Source organism: Octopus bimaculoides, chromosome 21, assembly GCF_001194135.2.
Source record: "Octopus bimaculoides isolate UCB-OBI-ISO-001 chromosome 21, ASM119413v2, whole genome shotgun sequence".
Taxonomy (NCBI): domain Eukaryota; kingdom Metazoa; phylum Mollusca; class Cephalopoda; order Octopoda; family Octopodidae; genus Octopus; species Octopus bimaculoides.
The window spans coordinates 8,477,791-8,499,382 of record NC_069001.1 but is presented as its reverse complement, the minus strand read 5'-3'; the positions used below and the strand labels follow the sequence as shown (position 1 = coordinate 8,499,382).

The 21,592-nt window shown below is 37.8% G+C and overlaps 2 protein-coding genes across 7 annotated transcripts in view; one reads left to right on the top strand and one right to left on the bottom strand.

The window, feature by feature from the left end:
* Positions 1-561: 561 nt before the first annotated feature.
* LOC106879313 (putative RNA polymerase II subunit B1 CTD phosphatase rpap2) lies at positions 562-10,477 on the bottom strand. 5 transcript variants are annotated; one of them, XM_014928819.2, is made up of 10 exons: positions 10,433-10,477; positions 7,463-7,574; positions 6,736-6,834; positions 5,621-5,686; positions 4,654-4,781; positions 2,986-4,084; positions 2,774-2,871; positions 1,996-2,076; positions 1,575-1,643; positions 562-858 (listed from the first exon to the last, which is right to left on the bottom strand). In XM_014928819.2, exons 2-10 carry the CDS (start codon positions 7,565-7,567, stop codon positions 717-719), a joined length of 1,887 nt encoding a protein of 628 aa, XP_014784305.1. In that variant the 5' UTR covers positions 7,568-7,574; positions 10,433-10,477; the 3' UTR covers positions 562-716. The 5 variants fall into 5 exon arrangements, with proteins under 5 accessions (XP_014784305.1, XP_014784302.1, XP_014784303.1 ...); XM_014928816.2 differs by lacking the exon at positions 10,433-10,477 and adding an exon at positions 9,168-9,393; XM_014928817.2 differs by lacking the exon at positions 10,433-10,477 and adding an exon at positions 8,739-9,125.
* LOC106879314 (general transcription factor 3C polypeptide 5-like) overlaps positions 9,823-21,592 on the top strand; it is a 55,072-nt gene continuing 43,302 nt past the window's right edge. The window contains exons 1-7 of one of the 2 annotated variants that reach the window (XM_014928820.2): positions 9,823-9,924; positions 10,059-10,250; positions 12,051-12,255; positions 12,961-13,230; positions 16,769-16,905; positions 19,086-19,293; positions 19,467-19,636. In XM_014928820.2, the coding sequence (XP_014784306.1) occupies positions 9,919-9,924; positions 10,059-10,250; positions 12,051-12,255; positions 12,961-13,230; positions 16,769-16,905; positions 19,086-19,293; positions 19,467-19,636 (1,188 nt within the window). In that variant the 5' untranslated portion in view covers positions 9,823-9,918. Of the gene's footprint in view, positions 9,925-10,045; positions 10,251-12,050; positions 12,256-12,960; positions 13,231-16,768; positions 16,906-19,085; positions 19,294-19,466; positions 19,637-21,592 lie in introns of both variants that reach the window. The other variant, XM_052975520.1, reaches the window with a different exon arrangement.

The window sequence follows — 21,592 nt, the reverse complement described above, 5'->3', positions numbered from 1 at the left end:
TCTATCTATCTATCTCTTTCATCTTTTACTTGTTTCAGTCATTTTGACTGCGGCCATGCTGGAGCACCGCCTTTAGTCGAACAAATCGACCCCAGGACTTATTCTTTGGAAGCCTAGTACTTATTCTATCGGTCTCTTTTTGCCGAACCGCTAAGTTACGGGGACATAAACACACCAGCATCGGTTGTCAAGCAATGCTAGGGGGACAAACACACACACATATACATATATACGATGGGCTTTCAGTTTCCGTCTACCAAATCCACTCACAAGGCTTTGGTCGGTCCGAGGCTATAGTAGGAGACACTTGCCCAAGGTTCCACGCAGTGGGAATTAACCCGGAACCATGTGGTTGGTAAGCAAGCTACTTACCACACAGCCACTCCTGCGCCTACTGTAAATATTTCTAATACAGGCAGTGCAAAAACATTTCTACCAAGCATCACTGAGAATCTAAAATAAATTTTCTATCGCAAGCAGCAGTAAACACCTTACCAATCATATTCCAGAATACTCTGTAAACATTTCTGTCAGATGAAACAAACTAGACAACAACGTCCGACCAATTGAATACAGTTTATTAATTTACTGTCACAGTAAGCAAAACAATGTACAATTTTGAATGCAGTGATCCATCATCAAATTGAGTATTTCAGTCACAAATGTTTCCATTTCTAGTATAGTCATAAATATTACATTTTGTACAGAAAGAGCCATCATAGTACCAACAGTTTCTCAGCCACAAGTGTTTGAGCTTCGAGTAAGGACAGATCAAATTTCTGCAAAATGTTGTTGAATTTCTTTCGAATATTTGGTTTCTGTAGTCCAGTTTCAAGTTTGGCTGTTTTCTTGGACAACCTTAAGATAGAAAAGAAAAAAAGAAACTGAGAGAGAGAAAGAGAGAAAGAGCAATGTATGACAGAAGAATGTAATTTTTGATTGGTAGTATAAACAATACTTATGTTAGTACTAAGTTACCATGAGTCTTGTTTAAAAAAAAAAATGTTTTTGGCTAAGTCAGTGAAGGAAGGGCAGTGCACTTGATCTTTTCAGGAGCTTCGAGACTGGTGGGATAATGGGAGGAGAAACAACAGTTTCAAATCCCGCCAGGATCAAACTTAGCCTTTCATCTGTTTAGGATTGATAAAAATAAAGTACCAATTAAGTGCTGGGGATGGATGTAATCAACCATTCTCCACTTCCTAAAATTTATGGCCTCGTGCCAAAAGTAGAGTTACTACTACTACTACTACTACTACTGCTACTGCTGCTGCTGCTGAGGTGGCGAACTGGCAGAACTGTTAGCCTGCCAGGTAAAAAGTGGCATTTCGTCTGTTTTTATGTTCAGAGGTCAACTTTGCCTTTCATTTGTTTCGGGTTGATCAAATGAGTACCAGTTGTGTACTGGAGTCAATGTAAGTGACTAACCCTCTCCCCCAAAATTTCAGGTTTTGTGCCTATAGTAGAAAGGATTATCATTATTAATATTATTATCTGTATTGCTTCAGCAGTACAGATACTAAAAATATTATTATTATTGTCTTTTGTTTTTATCAGATAGATGAAATACTTACAAAATAATAATGAAAATAGCAGCAATATCCCACTCTCTTGTCTTCAGGACAATGTTAGTATTCACTAAACTGTTAAAAGAAAGAAAATTACGGTGGTCATTTGATGTTAAAGCTGTGAAATAAAACATAATGTACTGGTTTTATTGATCAAACAACAAAATAACATTATACTTCTATTCACAAAAATGTTGGGGGCAAAGGATTTTTTTTTTTTTACAGCTGGGTGCCCTTCCTATCACCAAACCCACTAGTTTCCCAAATGAGGCAATAATCTCCAACTCTATTGAACAACAAACAACCCAGACATGCTTTCATGGTAGACTGCAAGCAAATGACTCTGTTAGGAATCCATTGTAGTATGAGAGAATAAACAAAAAAATAAGAGGAAGAATAGAAAGGAATAAACTTGACATCTCTATACCTGAATGTATGTACAAAATCCTTGATATCTGTTGACAATTCTCCAATCAAGAGGTCCATACCACTGATAAGGGCATCAATTCTGTAATATACAAGAGCCAAAAATATATGAAGAATATTTTACAATAGGTGCAGGCATGGTGTGTGATAAAGAAGTTCAATGGACAACTCAGATGGCCAGTGAAAGCTAAGGGCACTGCTTTGGAAGGACTGTGAAGTTCATGGGTACATTCTTGAAGGGTATGAGCTTCCCTTTATCAAGATAGTAGGATGAGATATGAAGGAGATTTGGCTGTTGTTTCTATCCAGTCAAGAGATCACATAGATGTTTCTTTGTTGGTGCATAAATGATGTTTGACAGTCATGGCTAAGGTTTTTATCAACATGGTTGGTGCTGGTTTTATTGTTGTTTCTGATGTTTGTTTGATAGAGATTTGACTGCTATATCTAGCAGTCAAAGACCATGTAGAGAGTTATTCATTGGCTAGATGCTTTGAGTAGTGCAATTACCAAAAGTCGTTATGAAGCATTATCAAATTACAAGATTCCAATAAGCCAACAAACTATATGGTCCTCAACTTGTTAGAAACAGCAGACAAATATACCTTGAATCACACCATACAACCTTAAAATGGGAAAGAAACATTGGACAATGTAGTGCTCATATACAAAAAAACTGGATTGTCACAACTAGATCCCCTTTGATATGTAGTTTGTCATATCAAAGCTGACATAGAGCAAACCAGAACAGCAACAAGATACTAAGAACAGCTACTTACCTTTTGCCAAGTTGTTGCAAGAAAATAGATCTTCTAAGGGTTACTTGAGAATAAGAATCAACATTTGGCAGCACCAGACTTGATTCATTCTCATCAATCTGAAAGAAGAATTTTGAGATTTTTAACCACTAATCATGGAAAATAATAGGGGTCTTGTCTTGAATCAGATGCTTCAAAAAATATCAAAAAGAAAACATAAGTAAAAATCAAACCTTTTTCTTTGGTGGTGGTTTAAAATATTCCTTGACTTTAAAGGAATAGTTTTCTGTTTCTTTCTGAAGATTTTCATAAGATGGTAATGACTTCTTAGGAAGAATGTCTTTCCCAGGAACATGATCATCAAGCAGGAGTTCAAAATCTTGACCTTGAATAGCAACTCTTTCACAGAGTTTTGAAAAGTCTGAGGTGGCTTTTGAAGCAGAATCATTTGAGGGGTCAGGTTGTTCTTCAGAGCTTGATAAACCTAAGAAGCTAAGCGATTTTGGAGTAATCCACGAGTGAACAAAATTGATTATTTTATCTCGTGGCCGTTGATGATTTGTATTATTACTAACATTACTACTTTTGGAATTGTCTTTAGTTGAAGGTGAAGAATTTGAGCAAACAGTTACTGTGTCTGATGTCTGAGAATCTGAAGAGTGGTGTCTGCATATGTAGTTCCCTTCTTTGTTAGTTCTCTGTGATTCTGGTTCATTGTTAACTAATGAAACGGGGTTTACAAACTGTGACAGTTTGTTTTTCTGTTTATCAAGCAACATTTGTAACTGGTTTATTTGAGAATGTGGTTCAGTAGATTTTGTTTTATTGTTAGAAACCTCAGATGCAGACAATAGATGTGGCTGGCAGCTTTTCCCTTTCTTTGGTACTTCCGTCTTTTTTTTTCTTGAAGTAGTCACTAAGGTAACTGAAGTCTTGTCATCATCAGAATCAGTTTCATCTGAATAAAAATTTCCTAATTCGGAGAGATTACCTTGAAGTCGCTCTAGAATTCTTTTATCTGTAGAAGAACCGTTTTCTTCATCTGATCCTTCAGATTGTAAGAAATCCCCATCGGAACCATCTTCATAATTTACATGTTGAAGTGGATCTTCCTCAATGTCAGAATCTTTAGTTGAGAGTTTTGAAATGTTTGGCTGAGGTCTATAGAGATTGTCATGAAGCTCATCTAACCAGTCCTGCTGATCCAAGATCGACACAACACCTCTGCTGTCCTCTTCCTCTTCAGCATCAATTATGGTATCCTCTTCAGAGATATTAGTTTTATTGAACACGTTACTTTTTTTACTAATGACTTCATATCCAACCCAGCCTCTGCAAAAAGAAAAATATATATATATATATAAAATTTAAAAGAAAACATTAGGTTTAATGAATGTAGTGGAGGTGGGTAACGGCTGTGGTGAGGAAGTAGGAGGAATGAGAGAGATAGAGAGAGAGAGGTGATCAACCATCCTGTGCAATGTAAATATGTATGAATGACAAAGAACAAATGTGCTGAAAGAAAAACTGACCATAAGAAGAATTTAGATGTAAACATAACAAAGAATTTAGTAAAATAACTTAGTTATCATTCAGCTAGTGTTAGGAACATAAATTGTGACTAAGGTTTGGTGGAAGATTTTAATTCAGAACTTTTGGAAAGAAGACATTTGTACTACAGAGCCAGAGGTGGTTTCAGCTGGGTTGGTATCAAAAGGGTTAAAAATGCTAAAGTTTTCTGAATATGCTTGCATTTTCTAACTTGCTTCAAAAAAGTGTGCCATATCTGTATAACATATGTGGCACACAAGCATGTTGCAACACTATGACTGAAATCATCTGACATAGAGATTCCACTGTTGGTTCCTTAAAACTTGTGTAAATGGTGAGTACATACTTACTTGTCATTTTCTGTATCTGGAACACGGAAATCGGCAGGCTTTTCTTTGGGACGAAACCATAAAGGAGATGTCAGAATCTGTTTCTCAAAGATTTTTGAATGCTTGAAACAGCGATTGCTGCAGAAAATCTGACAAGTTGGAAAGAAAGAAAGACGAATACAAAACGAAAAGTAATCAAACATTATAAACAAAGCAAAAACAAAATATATATCCTTTATTTTTTACTTGTTTCAATCATTGCACTGCAGTCATGCTGGGGCACTACCTTGAAGGGTTTTAGTTGAGCAGATCAACCTCAGAGCTTATTTTTTTTTTTTAAAGTCAGGTACTTATTCAGTCACTTTTGCCAAACCATTAAGTGGAAGGCTTCCACACAGTTTCTGTCTAACCAGTTTCACTCACTAGGTTTGGGTTGAACTGAGTCTTATGTGAAGACACTTGCACAAGGTTTTGTGTAGTAGGTGCTGGCATGGCCATGTAGTTGCAGGTGTAGCCCTGTGGTTAAGAAGTTTGCTTCCCAATCACATGGTCGTGGGCTCAGTCCCAAGGGTGTGGCACTTTGGTTCTATTATAACCTTGGGCTGACCAAATCCTTGTGAGTGGATTTGGTAGACAAAAACTGCAAAAAAGCCCATATATAATCATCACAAGACACCTGAAGAAAGCTGGAGTGTACAACAGCTGAAATGTAGTGAAAGTAATAATCAAGATGATGGCACCAGTTCAACTAATGTAAATAGGGTACATGACAATCACCTTGCTTGAAAACAGGCAAAGGTTAGTGACAGGAAGGGCATCAAAATATAGAAAATCTGCTTCAATAAGCATTGAAAAGTGGATGTTAAAGTATTATTTTAACATGATGATAAGTCAAAGCTGAGAGCTCATGGTTGCAAAATGAACTCAGCTATGCTTATAATGAAGTTACTCATAAATAAAAAAACAATAGGTACAATAAGTTTCTTACCTTACGTTCGGTAATGTCGTAGACTTTATTGGTTTTGGTTGATATGTGATATTTACTAGGCTTTGTCTGCAATAAAAAATATTACATAGATATGTTATATTTCTAAGTTTCTTACTGAAATATAGGGACAGCTGATTTAGTGGAGTGTCATGCAAAAATACATTATGGTATTTGGGAGCAGAGAGTTTTGCATTCTGAGTTTAAATCTTGACCAGTTTCATTTGTTTTACATCATTCCAAGATTGGTAAACTAAGTACCATTCGATTAAGTAAGTACCAGGGGAACAATATAATCGATCATGTCTTTGAAGGCAATTCCTCCATCACTAAAACAGGCCCTCTTTCCTCATCACATGACCAAGAAATCTCATGAAGCAGTTTCCTACTTACCATAACCCAGGCCATCTCTTCATCATTAGATACTTTGTCTGTCCATGCTACGCTCTCAGAATGTAGGACATAGGTAATGATGTTCAGCCACAATTCTCTGTTCTTTCTTTTCTGTAACAGTCCCACTTTCTGATGTTAAACCCCTCTTTCTTCCAACCAGTTTGTCAAACTTGACACCCATATCATCTTACTCTGCTACTTTACCCTTCAATCTTTCTGGTCATTACTAAATTCTCCAGGCCCTCTCATAATATGACCAAGAAATCTCAGTTGCTTCAGAAGCAGTTTCCTATTTACCACAGCCCAGGTCATACTTCTTTATTAGACACTTGTTCTACTTCATCAAATTTCTTTGGGAGGGCCTGCTTAGTAGTATTTTGTGTCTCATTTCATGAAAAGCTTCACTTCCAGGTTATTTCCATCTCAGAATTTTTAACACCTGTGGCTTTCTCTGATGAAATCTGATGAGTTATCAAGTACATCCAGCCATCTGTGTAGTCAGCAACATACTAGAAATAGCAGCAAAATCCCCTCAAATCAAATCACTGTCTTTTAGGAAAAGGAAGGCAAGAAAATAGATGATCACAACTGGAACTCTTTTGATCAACAAAATCAACAACAGCATATCACACACACACACACATACATGCATGCATGCATACACAGACATGCATACACAGACATGCATACACAGAACAGACAGTGATATGAAAATATTTACTTACGTTCGGCAGATTATTCGCACAAATTGGATAAGCACAAAGTTTCACAATTGCTCGTTCTTCACAAATGTCATGGTAATGGTTAGGCATAAGGAAGTGAGCCTTGGAAATAAAAGATGATAATAATAATAATAATAATGAATTCTTTTTATTACCCACAAGGGCTAATATAAATCAAAAACATTAAAGGACAACACAAGATGATAAACAAAGGGTTTGGCAAAGAAAAGGGTCCGTGTAAACATTTGATAAGAGGGAGGCGCTAACCCATACAAGCCACAGGTGTCTGGTCAACAGGTTGAGAGCCCTTTCTCCCGGTTTCAAATTTTGTCACAAGGGCAGCAATTTTAGGGGAGGAGATGAATCGATTACATTGACCCCAGTGTTTCACTGGAACGTATTTAATTAACCACAAAAGGATAAAAGGCAAAGTCGACCTCGGTGGAAACTGAACTCAGAACGCTGTGGCAGATGAAATACCGCTAAGCATTTTGCCCAGCGTGCTAACAATTCTGCCAGCTCAATGCCTTAATAATAATAATAATGGTTTCAAATTTTGGCACAAGGCCAGCAGTTTCTGGGGATGAAATAAACTGATTACATTGACCCCAGGCTTAAAAAATAAGTACTGGGTGTAGATTCATTTGACTAAAAAATTCAAAGTGACGCTCAAATGACTGAAACATGTAAAAGAATAAAAGAGTAAACAAGAACAACTTTAGCAACCCACCATGTCTTTCAGTTGCTCAAATGTAACGGTTTCTTCAACAAGCTTCATTACAATGCGGAAAGCTCTCTCTTCAGATGCAACCCGCTTCCTAACCTGTTCTTCCATTTCTTTCCTAATGCAAAATAAAACAGTAAAATATGGTAAGAAAAAGTACTCAGTACAGGGTAGAGAGTTTATGATACACTGTTTAAATTAACATACACATGCATGACATTTGGAGTGGCTGGCACTCTGTTGGTTATGGATAATGACTGTTCCAGTTGATCCAATCAATGGAACAGCCTGCTTGTGAAATTAACATGCAAGTAGCTGAGTATTCCACAGATATGCGTACCCTTAAATTAACATGCAAGTGGCTGAGCACTCCAACTTATTCTATCAGTTTCTTTTTGCTGAACTAAACGCTTTAGCTTGACCCGGTATTTTATGTAACACATAGATGTTTGTGAAATTATTCTGATAAGGCTGATACTAGCAAAAAGCTATTTCTGATCTACATGATTGTTCGATGTGCGGAAAATAACAACTAAATCACACACCACTGCCTTAAAAAAGGTGATATAGACTTTCCTAGGCACCCCTAAAAAGATGGGATGGTCATTCATGGCTGGAATGCCTCCTTATGAACAACTGCTAGATCAGAGCTAACCTGAAGAGTAGAGGTAAATTTCTAGCTAATTATAGAATATTGTTGTTGGCACTCCGTCGCTTACGACGTTGAGGGTTCCAGTTGATCCGATCAACGGAACAGCCTGCTCGTGAAATTAACGTGCAAGTGGCTGAGCGCTCCACAGATACGCGTACCCTTAACGTAGTTCTCGGGGATATTCAGTGTGACAAGGCTGACCCTTTGAATTACAGGTACAACAGAAACAGGATGGAGCTTTTAGGTGTTTTCGCTCAATAAACAATCGAAACCGCGATCCTATGACGGCGAGTCCGCTGCCCTAACCACTGGGCCATTGCACCTCCACGATTATAGAGTAGGTATACTGTAAACAACATATAAACTAGATTATGAGCTTGCTAAAAAATATCAGCCAAATAACCCTTAAAGTACACTCTACCATCTTAAAAAAGGGAACGAAACAGGGTAATGTAGTCCAAGGTATCCCTAAAACCAAAATCGAGGGGTTTATAGCTGGGACAGCTTGGTCGGTCAGTCTGTATATGGCTTTAGCAGGTGCTAAACAAGAAAACGGAAGCTGTTTAATAAGGCTAAATAAACATTAATGATACGAAGAAAGAGGTAAAATCATGGAAACTATAATTATACTTCTTTGCTTCCTCATCCGCTGCTGTTTTCCTCTCTTTATCTTTATCCAACTCTTTTAACTCCGACATGTTCGGAATCACCGTGAGAGGTCACAGGTCACAGTTGTATTTAACAGACGTAATTTCTTTACCACCAATATTTCACGAAGACCCTCAAGCGAACTAAAGAAACTCGTTACCCGTTTATTCATTTTCTGCTTTTAGTCATTTGACTGTGGCCATGCTGGGGCACAAACTTTTCTTATTACATTGAGCCCAATACTTAGAAAAACAAAAACAAAAACAAAATCAACTTGTGTTTTAAAGGGAGGAAGTAAATACCGCACGGTATTATTGTTTGAAGCACTGACTAAACTGCACGAACGCGCTCGCGCACACACACACACGCGATATTAGTATGTAACCCAAATGCAGCTCTGAATTTGTAGACCTCTGATCAAAGGCGTTCCAGCCGTGACAATCCTGTCTTATTTTCAAATGGGCAAATCCGAAAGATCGCCTAGTGGGCATCTCGGCCTACATTATCCAATATGATATTTCTTTATTTTAAGAAGGCACGGTGCAATTTGAAGATGATTCGACTGCTATTTTCAAGCAAATTGTTGTTTCTCTCTACCTCTCTATATGCGTTTCTTTTCACAAAAATCGGATGAAAAGCAATAATATAGAATTGAAGTATGCAAGAGGAATAATAGAATCATATTCTTCTAAATGGAATATCTGTAAAAATAGAATCATATTCTTCTAAATGGAATATCTGTTGTTGTAGTTTTAAAGTCATTTTGCTTCATTTAGAAATAAAATTTGAGATCAGATATCTTTTTAAAATGTCATTAAGTTTTATGTATCAAATATTAAAAAAACTAAATATTGTCAATTTCACATCAGTGAAAGAATAAGTAAATAAAGGAATAACGGAATAAGAGAATTAAGAAGGAATTAAGGAGTTATTTTTACGAATATAATATTCCAAATATATTGATATAATGAATATATATATGTTGGAAATGAAAAGAACGTATTTTCAAGATATTTGGCTTAATCAATACATTTCGATAGTTTTTATTTACTGCATGAAACTAATAGTTCGTAAACAAACAAATACGTAAATAATACCGTAATTATATTGGTTATACCATTCTCGGGGAAAAAAAAAACGAATAAGAATACGACCGGCTGCAATGGCGGTGAATTTTATTTGATAACATAGCAAAAATGTTTTGAATGTTTTTTTCTCTTTTATCCTATGATTGAACTCACCTAAACTAATTCCTTCCTTAATTACTAATGAATTCTCATATTTAAAAGTTTGTCATTTCAGACACCAAAAAAGATGGAAAAAAGTTATAGAATGAGTAGTTTGTCCGATTGTTTCGGTAATTTACCAAACGAATCTGTTCCTATAAACACAGATAAATTAAATCGCAAAGTTGTCTGCATCGAATACCCTGGCATTATCAAGAATGTTTCACGAGCCATGGAGACATTGGGTGGTCTGGAAGAAATAAATAAGGTTGGTGGTCCTTCCCCCCCCTTCCTTTCTATTTGGTCATCCAGGTGATTTTAATTATGCCCATATCTGTCTTTTTCCCCTCTTCTTTTGTTTCTGCATTCTTTATCTTATTCCTAACAAAATTTACTCGTGTTGTTCTTTCGACTTCGAACCGACAAACCCATGAACAAAAGCTTTCTTACCGTGACCATTCTGTTTCTTTATAGGAACAGTGTTATGTAAACAAACCGACAGAAGAGTTTTACTTCACTCAATAAATGCTAAAAATGTAGGAATTCTTATGACTAATATCTTATATATATTACTATATTTGGTGACATATAAGTTGCATGAGCTCCTATAACACATCTCAATTTTGGATGACCCTTTCCCGAACTTGCCAGTAACTTAAACCCTGAAATTTTGTAATTTGCGTGTTGGGTTTTCTGGGTTATTTTTTTTGAAAACTCATGTGCGCTTCATAGGTCATCGAATACAGTATATCGTCTCATAAAATTTCAATTCAAGTCTATGCTATTTTATAAGAATATTGAATCACCTCCAGTACTTTACTGTTTTATATTTTGTTGACCAAAATTTGAACTCTGTGCGTAGCGCTGTAACGAGATACTGCAGGTATTTTGTCTGGTACTCTACCGATTCTGCCTGTAATGCACACAGGACCATTTTATCTTTATTCTGTCGTATTACATACATATGTTTTTTGCAATCCAGGAGCAGGAAACAGCAACCAAACCTTGGCTCTAGGTTAAAAATCAGTTCTTTCTCTATTGGTAAGAAATCTAGAAATAAAACTGAAAATAACACACACACATACGTGTATACATACATGCATACAAGACCAGACAACAGTTGTGATTTCCGAGAGTGATTTAGTTGCTATTTTTAGCAGATTGAGTGACCATATAGCTGTTCTCTCATTGGCTTATCTCCTGGTGTTGTTTAACCCTTAATTGAGCTGAGAGATCTATGGTCAAAGATAGACCTATGTTCCAGCCATGACTAGCCCATCTTTTATTGAGACAGTGCATCAGAAACTACATTATCCAATGGGAATGAGGCAGCAAGCAAATGAGTGGGGATGGGGGCTCTATGTGGTCCTTTGGCCTGCTAGAAATAATAGTCAAATCTCTCTCTACCCACACCCTACTGTTTTCAAAAAAGAAATGGTGTATTGAATGATATAGACCTAGTTGCTCTGTATTTAGAAAAGGGACATATGGATTTGGTTTGAGGGCCTTTGCTTATCGGTCTGTTAGATCAAGCTTACATCAAAGGTTAATCAATAATATCATTAAACATTGTGTTCTTTATTTCCTTTTTATGATAGTGGAAAGGGTGTGATTTGAGGAATACTTTGGTTGTTATCTTTAGTAGCATGGGCTACTGAATAGCAGACCTCATGGTGTTGTAAGGATTAAAGGAGTATTTGTTTAATATGTCTTCATTTTGTTTAATTCTTGGCCTCAGGTTTGTGAGAGAGAGAGAGAGAGAGAGAGAGAGAAATTCATAGGCAGAAGCTTTGGAGTGTGATTTAAGAAATTTGCTGAGCAACCAAATGGTTCCAGGTTTGACCTCACTGAATGGTATTTTGGACAAGTGTTGTCTTTTATAGCTGCAAGTCAACCAAAATGTTGTTAGAGAAATTTTTAATTATTTATTTGACTAAATCTCTTTAAATTCTCGATTATTTGCAAAATTAGTTGAAACATAAAAGTGTTTATCATTAGAAATGTGGTTACAAATGGCCATGTGTCTCTTAATAAGATATAAAGCAAAATTTATTTCTTTTACTTTTAGAGATATGTTGATTCCAACCAAAGATTGGAACTTCGCTGGAGACCTGCTGACCCATATTGTAAAAGCTCCTATGGAGATAGCAGCAACACCAACAACTTATTGTTTCGGTTTAAACGGCGGAAAAGGAAGAAGCTAGATGGTAGCTATGACTATGAGCACAAAGTGGAGATCTTGGGGATTGTCAAAGTAACTTTCAGATTCCAAGGTAGGATTCATTCTTAAATGTTCAGTCTTGATCCAAGAGATCAATAATCAAAGGTGTTCAAGCTACGACCATTCTATATTTTAGTCATAGTATATCCAGTTTATATTCTATTCAGAATATAAACGCCATAGAAACCGGGAAACCGGTCCCATGAGCCTGGCTAGACTTTAAAAAAAAGCGCATAAAAAAACCCATATATATATTGCCATGATAGATCGCTGACCACTACATTTATGTTTGTTTTCTCCTTGTTTTTCTCATTTCTTTCTGTGTTCCTTTCAGTTGAAGAGCGTAGGCTCGAAACGTCAAAGACTTTCTCTATTTCCGAGCATTAAACTAATATATCCATTTGTTGTTTACACCACCTGTCTTCGTCTTGTTTTTTTCGTAAATTCTCCTATATATATATATATATATATATACACACACACATATATCATTTAATGTACACAATATAAAGATAAGAACTATTAATAGTTTCTCAGAGCTTGAAGATACAGGGCACATTATAAAACCCTGTCTAGCCATGTGTTTTTACAGCAAGAAACTACCATTAGCCTTTATCTTTATAATGCTATTTATCTCTCACTGGACAGAGCGCTTATTTTGTTGGAATAGTATTGTTGGAATCTTATCTTAATGGAATAGTAACCTATGCATATATGTATATGTATAAGACTGGTTGAAATATTAAACATTTTGCAGGTATGGTAGACTTTCAATATTTACCAATGATATCACATTCAACTGGTGAGAATGAAGCAAAGACATTTACCAGTATATTTGACAAATTGGTTGTCAAGTCACCAGAAGACGTTAAAGACTGGCTTAAAGTCGATGTCCCTTTATTCCTGCCACCTATTATATTCTCCCGTATGGATACACCCATGGAATACCTCTACAGATCTGAGATGCAACATCGTTCTGGCTTTGTAAATCCCCAAGATCAACGTCCAAGTCATCTAATTGGGACAGGTAAATATTCTTTTTTCTCTTTAACATGGTAAAAATCCCTGGTGCTGGTCTCATGTAAAAAAACACCCAGTACACCCTGGAGTTAGGAAGGGTGTGTCGAACAAACAATCAGAGCCTGGTGCAGCTCTCTGGCTTGCCAGCTCCTGTGAAACCATCCGTTCCATGCAAGCCCTGAACCCAGAACCATGTGGCTGGGAAGCAAGCTTCTTACCTTAGCACTTTACGTTCTGGATTCAGGGCTGGTAGATGTATCCTGTTGCCTCGTTCAACATCACTACCTGGTGCCTTTATCAATTTATTGCAAGCACTTTGGCGAGATCTGTGGTTCGGGGATAATTCTCTTCCTTTGTTCACCTAGTCTTTGAGGATCTGAAAAAAAAATGAAGGGCCATGAGTGCTGCCCTTCCTTTCCTGACCAATCCAACTGACTGTTTAGAGACTGTCTCATTATATGGTGGGTGGCAGACGTAGTAGAGCGACCTTTTTAATGCTTTGCAGTAATCAATTATACCCCTTTACATTCAAAGTTAAAATTCTGGCGATTTTGTTTTTCAAGTACTTCTGGGATCCATAAACAACCATCCCTGTACTCCTCTCCCCTCAGCTATTTTTGATTATACTCGTATGAGTTATCTATCTTGTGGTAATTTTGCAGAAGTGAATGATAGGACGAAAAGCCTCAGGCATTAAGTTGAGTTTTAATTCCAGATGAAGCAGTTGGTTTTGCTTTTCATCCTTCTGGGGTCAACTATAATTAGCTTCGCCTTTTTCTCAGCCAAATACTTGGTATTGTGCCTAAGCTATGAATCAATATATTTTTTGACCGACTCGATGACGGGGAGTTATCTCCCTGAAATTTGTCACTCGGTCATATTTAACACAACAATCCTACTTATGTATATATTACAAATATATACATGAGTAAGCGCATAAATGCAGAACAAGGTGGAAAAAAATAGGATTCGAATACCGGAGGTAGAGTAATGCTGTTTTAAAAATTTATTTTTAGCTTTAATAAAAAAGTATAACATATATATGACTACATTGTCCAAGGTGTTGTTCCTTTTTATTTTTAAGTTAGAGATGATTTGAGAGATCATCATTATCATCATCGTTTAACGCCCGCTTTCCTTGCTGGCATGGGTTAGACGGTTTGACTGAGGACTGCGCCAGGCTCCAATCTGATCTGGCAAGGTTTCTACGGCTGGATGCCCTTCCTAACGCCAAACACTCCGGGAGTGTAGTGGATGCTTTTTTATGTACCAGCGGCACGGCGGGGGTGGGTGGCAATCAGGCGGCATTGGCATCGTCTACGCTCGAACGGTGCTTTTTACGTGCTGCTAATTCTGGTAGGTCAAACGATCAGAAATGGATAGGAAAATTTATATATTTTATTATTTCGTTTCAGCAGATAGATTAACCGCTCAAGAAACGCAACTCTTAAAATTTTGTAGCTTCTTTAATTCCCTTGAATTAAAATTTTTTTTTTATTTTGTGTTTGATTGAGGCAGTTTTCATTTGTCATTTCATACACTTTTGTATTTCACATTATTTTCATTTTTCGTCCGTACTGTACTGCAGTCCGATTCATCCTTAGACGGTTCCAGTAACAACTTAGAGACATTGTGCTTATATAAAAATTAATATTTATTTTATATAACAGAATAAACAATAAAACAATACTACTTTGAGATCCCACCTGGATGTTGGTTGCTGTAGCAAATTCCAGTGCACATAGTTCCTCTTACTATGTATACAAACAGAATAACCTTGTTCACTACTACACCACCATTCAGATATGCTAGCTATTCCGTATTCACCCAGATACATCCTAGAACATCATCCTAATAATATTTATCCCTTCACTCAGCTCAGACGTATTTATAACATCTCTGAACACTAACTACTACAACAGTGTCAAATCAGTGAGGAAACATCCAGATTGAACAGCCAAAAATCCCTCAAACTGTCATCCTAGGTCTTAATCCTTGTTGAGGTGTGATGGCTTGTGTTCCTCAGTGATCCTGCGAGATGTACCAGCAGAGTTCAATCTCCTGGTAGGGCCTCCCATGGTGAACAGGTCAAAGGATAGCAGCAAGACTGATATGTATCTCCCTCTTCCCAGACGTAAAAATGGGTTTGTGTAGAGCCAAAACCCCTATGTAGAAAAAAAAAGCAGAGTTACAGAAGCACTGACAACATTTTAAAACCAATAAGCTGTGGGAGAGGTCAGCCCATGGTCAAGAACAGTGTGAAAAAAGGTCATCAATGGCCTGTAGTCCATGAGAAGTGAAAAGTTTAAATAATGAATAGTAGTGGTAAAAAACTCTCAAGAGAGCTAAACAGCAAGTCTTCAGAGAAGAACCCTCACCTCAGGCAAGTGTTTTGGCTCTTAAGTTCTTACACTTTGAAAGGGCTGGGCCATATCCAGGTCATGACTACTGGGTGCCCTTCTGTTGACACTTTTTAGCCACTTGGATATCAGAGACTTGTGCATTTAAACTGCTTGGAGATTTCATCTACTTGTATCTCTTCTCCATTGACTCAGCTATAATCCATGAGGAGTGAAAGCTATGAGGAGTAATAAATAGTTAAATATCCTAGAGAGTGAAATGACATGTTAGATAATGTGGTGGTCTTAGGCTTCCTGAAAAACGTGAGATGATAACAGGTGGAATACCTTTGAATATAGATCTGCCTTTGAAGATAGCTCACTTAGGGTTAAATAACTGCTGCTACAACAGCATCAAGCTGACACAGTAGCTTCTCTGGAGTCATTTGACTTGTTAAAAATAATAGCCAAATCCTTCTTCAAATTACATCTTACTGTGTTAGGAAAGGAAACACTAGATAATGTGTGGCTCAAGGTTCCATGCAAAAAAAAAAAAAAAATAATAATAACTGGAATGGCCACAGCTGGAATGTCTTTCATCATAGGTCTGTTTGATTAGGGCTAATTCTGGAGATAACAACAACAGCATCAAATCAAAAAAGATATCTCTACATGGTAACTTGACTCGCTAGAAATAGCAGCCAAATCTTCCTCCTTTCTCACTATCATCTTAAAGTAAATATAGCATTTTGGATCATGCAGTTCTAGATGATAATATTGCTAATTATGATGATAATGATAGTGATGTTAATGATAATGATAACAGTGGTGGTGATGACGATGTTTATTGTGGTGTTAATAATGTTGTGAACATAGTGTTAATGATATGATAATAGTGCTGTTAATGAGAGTGGTACTAATGATAATTATAATAGTGGTAATGGTGATAATAGTGCTGTTGATGATGATGATGATGATGATTATAGTGGTTCTCATGAGGTTGATGATAATGATGATGAGGATGACTGATGTTAATGATGAAATTAATGAGTTTAGTAGTAGTGCTGATGATGATTATATTAATGCTACTGCTGATGATGATAATAGAAGTGCTAATGATAAAAAAAAAAAAAATGTGGTAATGATTATCTTTCTTCCTGTATTCAATTCTTGATTTATTTTCTTCCTTCTTCTTTGGTATTCTAGCCAGGCAAAGACGATCTCGTCACACAATATTTGTAAATTTTGAGGACAAGACAATTCCGTCAGAATCAATGAGTGGTGCTGAAGCAACCCTGCGAGCCAAAGTAAAGAATCCAAACCTTGAACAAAGGCTTCGAGAGGTTAGTGAGAAATCCCCAGCATCTGGAAGATTTTTATCATTTGCCCCACCCACCTCATCACATAAACTCACTATCCCTATTCTCTCTCTTATATTCCCCTTGTCCTTTGAGGGTATGCCCTCACCTTCCCTTTCTGTCTCTTTCCAACTGGAGACTTCATGTATCTCCTCTTCAACAAGACACTCGTTCCTGTTCGTCTATCATGCTTTAACCTCTTAACACCAATACTATACACTTATTCAGTTGAGGGGTCTTGTCATGTGAGTTACTTAGTGATCTCACCAGTGCCTGTGCCACTTAAAAAAAGTATCCAGTACACTCTGTGAAGTGGTTGGCATTAAGAAGGGCATCCAGTTGTAGAAGCCATGCCAAAGCAGACATTGGAGCTTGGCACAATCCTTTGGCTTGTTGGTTCCTGTTGAACCATCTAACCCATGCCAGTATGGAATACAGAAATTAAATGATGGTGATGATGATGATGATAATCCTAGAAGCTGGCTGGTCTTGTGCCCCTTCCACATAGGCATTCCTGAACAACTTGTGATTTTTCTCCTCAGCCGTGTTTTGTCCAACCACTTAGAACCCACACTAATCACTACACCCAGTCCTTCCTCCCCAGAATGTTGGTCTTCTGGAACTCCTTCCTTGCTCATGTCCTTCCTGCCAGTGTTGACTTTCAATAGTTTATACTGAATATGTTAACAACACCAATCTTGCTGGTTCCAGAGAGCTTGCAGAAACCACGGGCTCTTCTCTCTTTTCTGGACCCAACAAACAAAAAGCAAAATACCCATACCACTGCACTTCATTCGCCATTGCCAGCTGTTCCACCGATTCCTCCAACCCCAGCATCCCCATCAAGTCCTCAGTCCTCTTATCAAACAGCCTCACTCCACACAAATCTCTCACCATTGCTCTCTTGGTCCTTCTCAAAATTGCCATCTCTCCCTCAGACACCATGTCTCACTCCCATACAGCATTTCCACTCTCACACAACATCACGTCTCTATGTAGTAATTCATATGAAGAAACACTGAGGCATATCTGTTAACTTCATAAGGTCTATGGGAGGATTGCATCTCGGCTGTAAAATAACAAAGCTTTGTTAATTATACAGCACTCTTGTTGTCTAGCAACCAGCTAGCACAGACACACACACATACTCTCTCACTCTCTCTTTCTCACGCATCATACCCTCCCATGCAACATGCTTCCGTTTACCAAATTTCATTCATGAAATATTGGTCAACCTGAGCTTATAGTAGAAAATCTTGTCAAGGTTACCTCATAAAAGCTTGTTTTGCACTCCTGTGTTTGCAGATTCAAATCCCCCAGCACAACACCTTGGCCAAGTCTCTTCTTCTCTATCCTTGAATTGACCTATACCTTGTGAGTGGCATTTGGTCAATTGAAATTGTGTAGAAGCCTACTGACTATGACTGTGTGTGAATATGTGTGTGGCCTTGTTTATGTTTGGCTGCTTGATAAATATAGATTATTAAGATACGTACTGAGGTCGAAATGATCAACTAAAAGTTTCTTGACGGTGGTGATGTACCATCATAGCTATTGTCAAAAGACTGAAACCCATAAAGAATACAGTGTGTGTGTATAGTCTTATATTCTTTTGCTTGTTTCAGTCATCTGACTGTGGCCATGCTGGAGCATCGCCTTGAAGGTTTTTAGTTAAACAAATCAACCCCAGGATTTACTTTTTAAGCCTAGTATTTATTCTATCAGTCTCTTTTGCCGAACCAGCAAGTTACGGGGACATAAATACACCAACACCAGTTGTCAAGTGGTGATGGGGTGGGGACAAACACAGACACAAAGATACATATAGGACAGGCTTCTTTCAGTTTTCATCTACTAAATCCACTTTGGTCAGCCTGAAGCTATAGTAGAAGACACTTGTCTAAGGTGCCACACAATGGGACTGAACCTAGAGCCATGTGGTTAGGAAGCAAGCTTCTTACCACACAGTCATACCTGCGCCTATGTATGAATGTGTGTATATGTGCATCTATGCATATAATTGGTAGTGTGCTTGTGCATGTGAGAATGTGTGTAGTTGTCTGTGTGAGTTTGCAAATGTATTTCTTCTTCTTTCTCCTCCTCCTTTCCCACCCACCTCTTTATGTGTGATTTTCATTGTGGCCCTATTTTCCCTCTGCTGGCAGTTGTTCGATCAAAAACCGATTTGGTCAAGGAATGGCATTTGCGGTGCTATTGACTGTCGGCGTGACACCTTGAAGTACGTTCTCCCGCTGGTTGCCTATTACTTCATCACAGGACCTTGGCGCAGTCTGTGGGTAAAGTTTGGCTACGATCCTCGCAAAGACCCAGCAGCAAAGAAATATCAGATTGTTGACTTCAGAGTTCGACAACGTAAGTACTGTTTTTCTTTTAGTTCTTGTATTGGTCTCAGTCTTGGGGTTACAGCTATGCTGGGGCATAGCTTTTTGTAAAACTTCCTCTCAGCACATTTATCATTGTCTTTAGACATGTCTACCTAAAACTTAATATTTTTCAGTATAAAATTTCTCTCTGTCCCCTTATAGGTGGTGGCAATGCTGGGTTTGACATCAAAGCAAAACGTAGCACCTTCAGTTATAAATTACCTACAGTAATCACCAAACAGACGGGTCAAGTTGCTACAATCAACCGGTCAGGACTGTTACCAGGGAAAGACCAACGAGAAACCACAACTCGTACAAAAGAAGAAGCAGAGGTTGGACACCATTTTACTTCTCTATTTCTCTTTTTTTTTTTTTTTTTTTTTTTTTTTTGAAATCTTATTTTACTTTTTATTTGTGTTAGTTGTGCAAGTCTGCAAATTTAAACATTTACATCAGTTGTTGGTACTGTTGTTGGTGAGCCTCATATCAGCCCTAAACTAGCAAGCCTTTGATAAAAGGTGTTGGCCATGGGTCTGGTGTATGATGGATAATCTGGGCTAAATAACAACAAGAGGATACTTCTGCATGCCAGTGGGGTTAAGAAGCATGCTTTGCTACCATATGGTTTTGCGTTTAGTCCTACTGTGCATCACCTTAAGCAAGTGTCTTCTACTATAGCCTTGGGAACACCAATGTTTTGTGAGTGAATTTGGCAGGTGAAAACCCGTTGTTGGTGTTTCCCATTGAGGAAGGCTAAAGAGCCAAAAGCACTGCATCTGAGAATCCAATAGTGGGAAGCACTGGGCAAATATGATGTTTTTTAGACCTTATACTGTAAGAGAGAATTTTTTCTCCATGATAACTGCATTTCAGAAGTTGAAATATATTACAAACATATTTTAACTAACCTAAAGTTCATATACATATACATATGTATGTGTGAGTATGTGTTTGCCCCCTTCACTGCTTGAAAACAGAAGCTTCATAGTCATCATCATCATCATTGTCGTTTAATGTCCGCTTTCCATGCTAGCATGGGTTGGACGATTTGACTGAGGACTGGTGGACCAGGAGGCGACACCAGGCTCCAATCTGATTTGGCAGAGTTTCTACAGCTGGATGCCCTTCCTAACGCCAACCACTCCGAGAGTGTAGTGGGTGCTTTTACTTGCCACCGGCACGAGGGCCAGTCAGGCGGTACTGGCGACGGCCACACTCGAAATGGTGTATTTTACGTGCCACCTGCACAGGAGCCAGTCCATTGGCACTGGCAGTGAAAATTGCTGGACAAGTAGGTTGTCTCTGTACTAGCCTACAGGGGCAGCTAGAAAGTATTGGCATCTCTAAATATGGCATGGACAGGAGTTTTGTAGAGACATCCTAGTCTCTCTATTATGTCATATTTGTTTTATCAGAGACAAGCACATTTTATGATAGAATAACAGACACACAAATGATTGTCAAAATGGACAATGTAGTTCCTGAACTGGAACATCCTTCGTCATAGGTCTACTGGATCAAGGTTAAATATCAACCACAATAGTCAATGTTAATGTTACCTGACTAACTTTTAATTGGCATTTCTATCCAGGTGGGAACGGAATTCTCTACAGGTCTTTGACCAGTAATTTCCCACCAGCATTCTTAGCTAATTGGTCTCATTAGTAATTTTCTTGTTCTTAGTCTTTACATTGTGTGTTTTCAGTAACAACGTTTTACTTGTTTTACGATGTTTAACAATGTTTTACAATGGGTCAGACTGACCAATAGATACGTGTAATGACAGAGGCATATTTGACAGACAGATACATAGATGTTGACACTCAGTCTGATGGATACACATGTATGCATGTAGCTCTCCCACCTCTTTCACTCTTTCTTTATATATATATATATATGCGTGTGTGTGTGTATGTATCACCATCATCATTATTTAACGCCCATTTTCCATGTCGGCATGGGTTGGATAGTTTGAATGAAAACTGGTAAGATTGGAGACAGAAAGGGCATCAGGCCATAGAAAATCTGTATCATTCATAACCAAAGGGGGTCTTTAACCTTTAGATATATACATATATATCCACCACCTCCTCTTCCGGTCTTTTCATCATGTAACCTCGTGGGCATCGGTACCATTTTCCTCTTTCTCCGTTCTTCCATTCTCCGAACTTTCCATCTTTCCGACGAAGGGCTACGCCCGAAACGTCATACACTCTCTCTTTCCTTTCCTGAGCGTCCAATAATACTATCCATATCACGTCCTCACTTTGTTGTTTTTTTGTTTCTTT

Excerpts from the sequence above, each read along its gene's own strand:
- LOC106879313 (XM_014928816.2), bottom strand. The coding sequence starts at position 9,247 with ATGCCCACTAGGCGATCTTTCGGATTTGCCCATTTGAAAATAAGACAG. Across the intron at positions 6,835-7,462 it reads TTGAGCAACTGAAAGACATG|GCTCACTTCCTTATGCCTAA; the intron begins GTGGGTTGCTAA and ends TTTATTTCCAAG. Across the intron at positions 4,085-4,653 it reads CCAGATACAGAAAATGACAA|AGGCTGGGTTGGATATGAAG; the intron begins GTAAGTATGTAC and ends TTCTTTTTGCAG.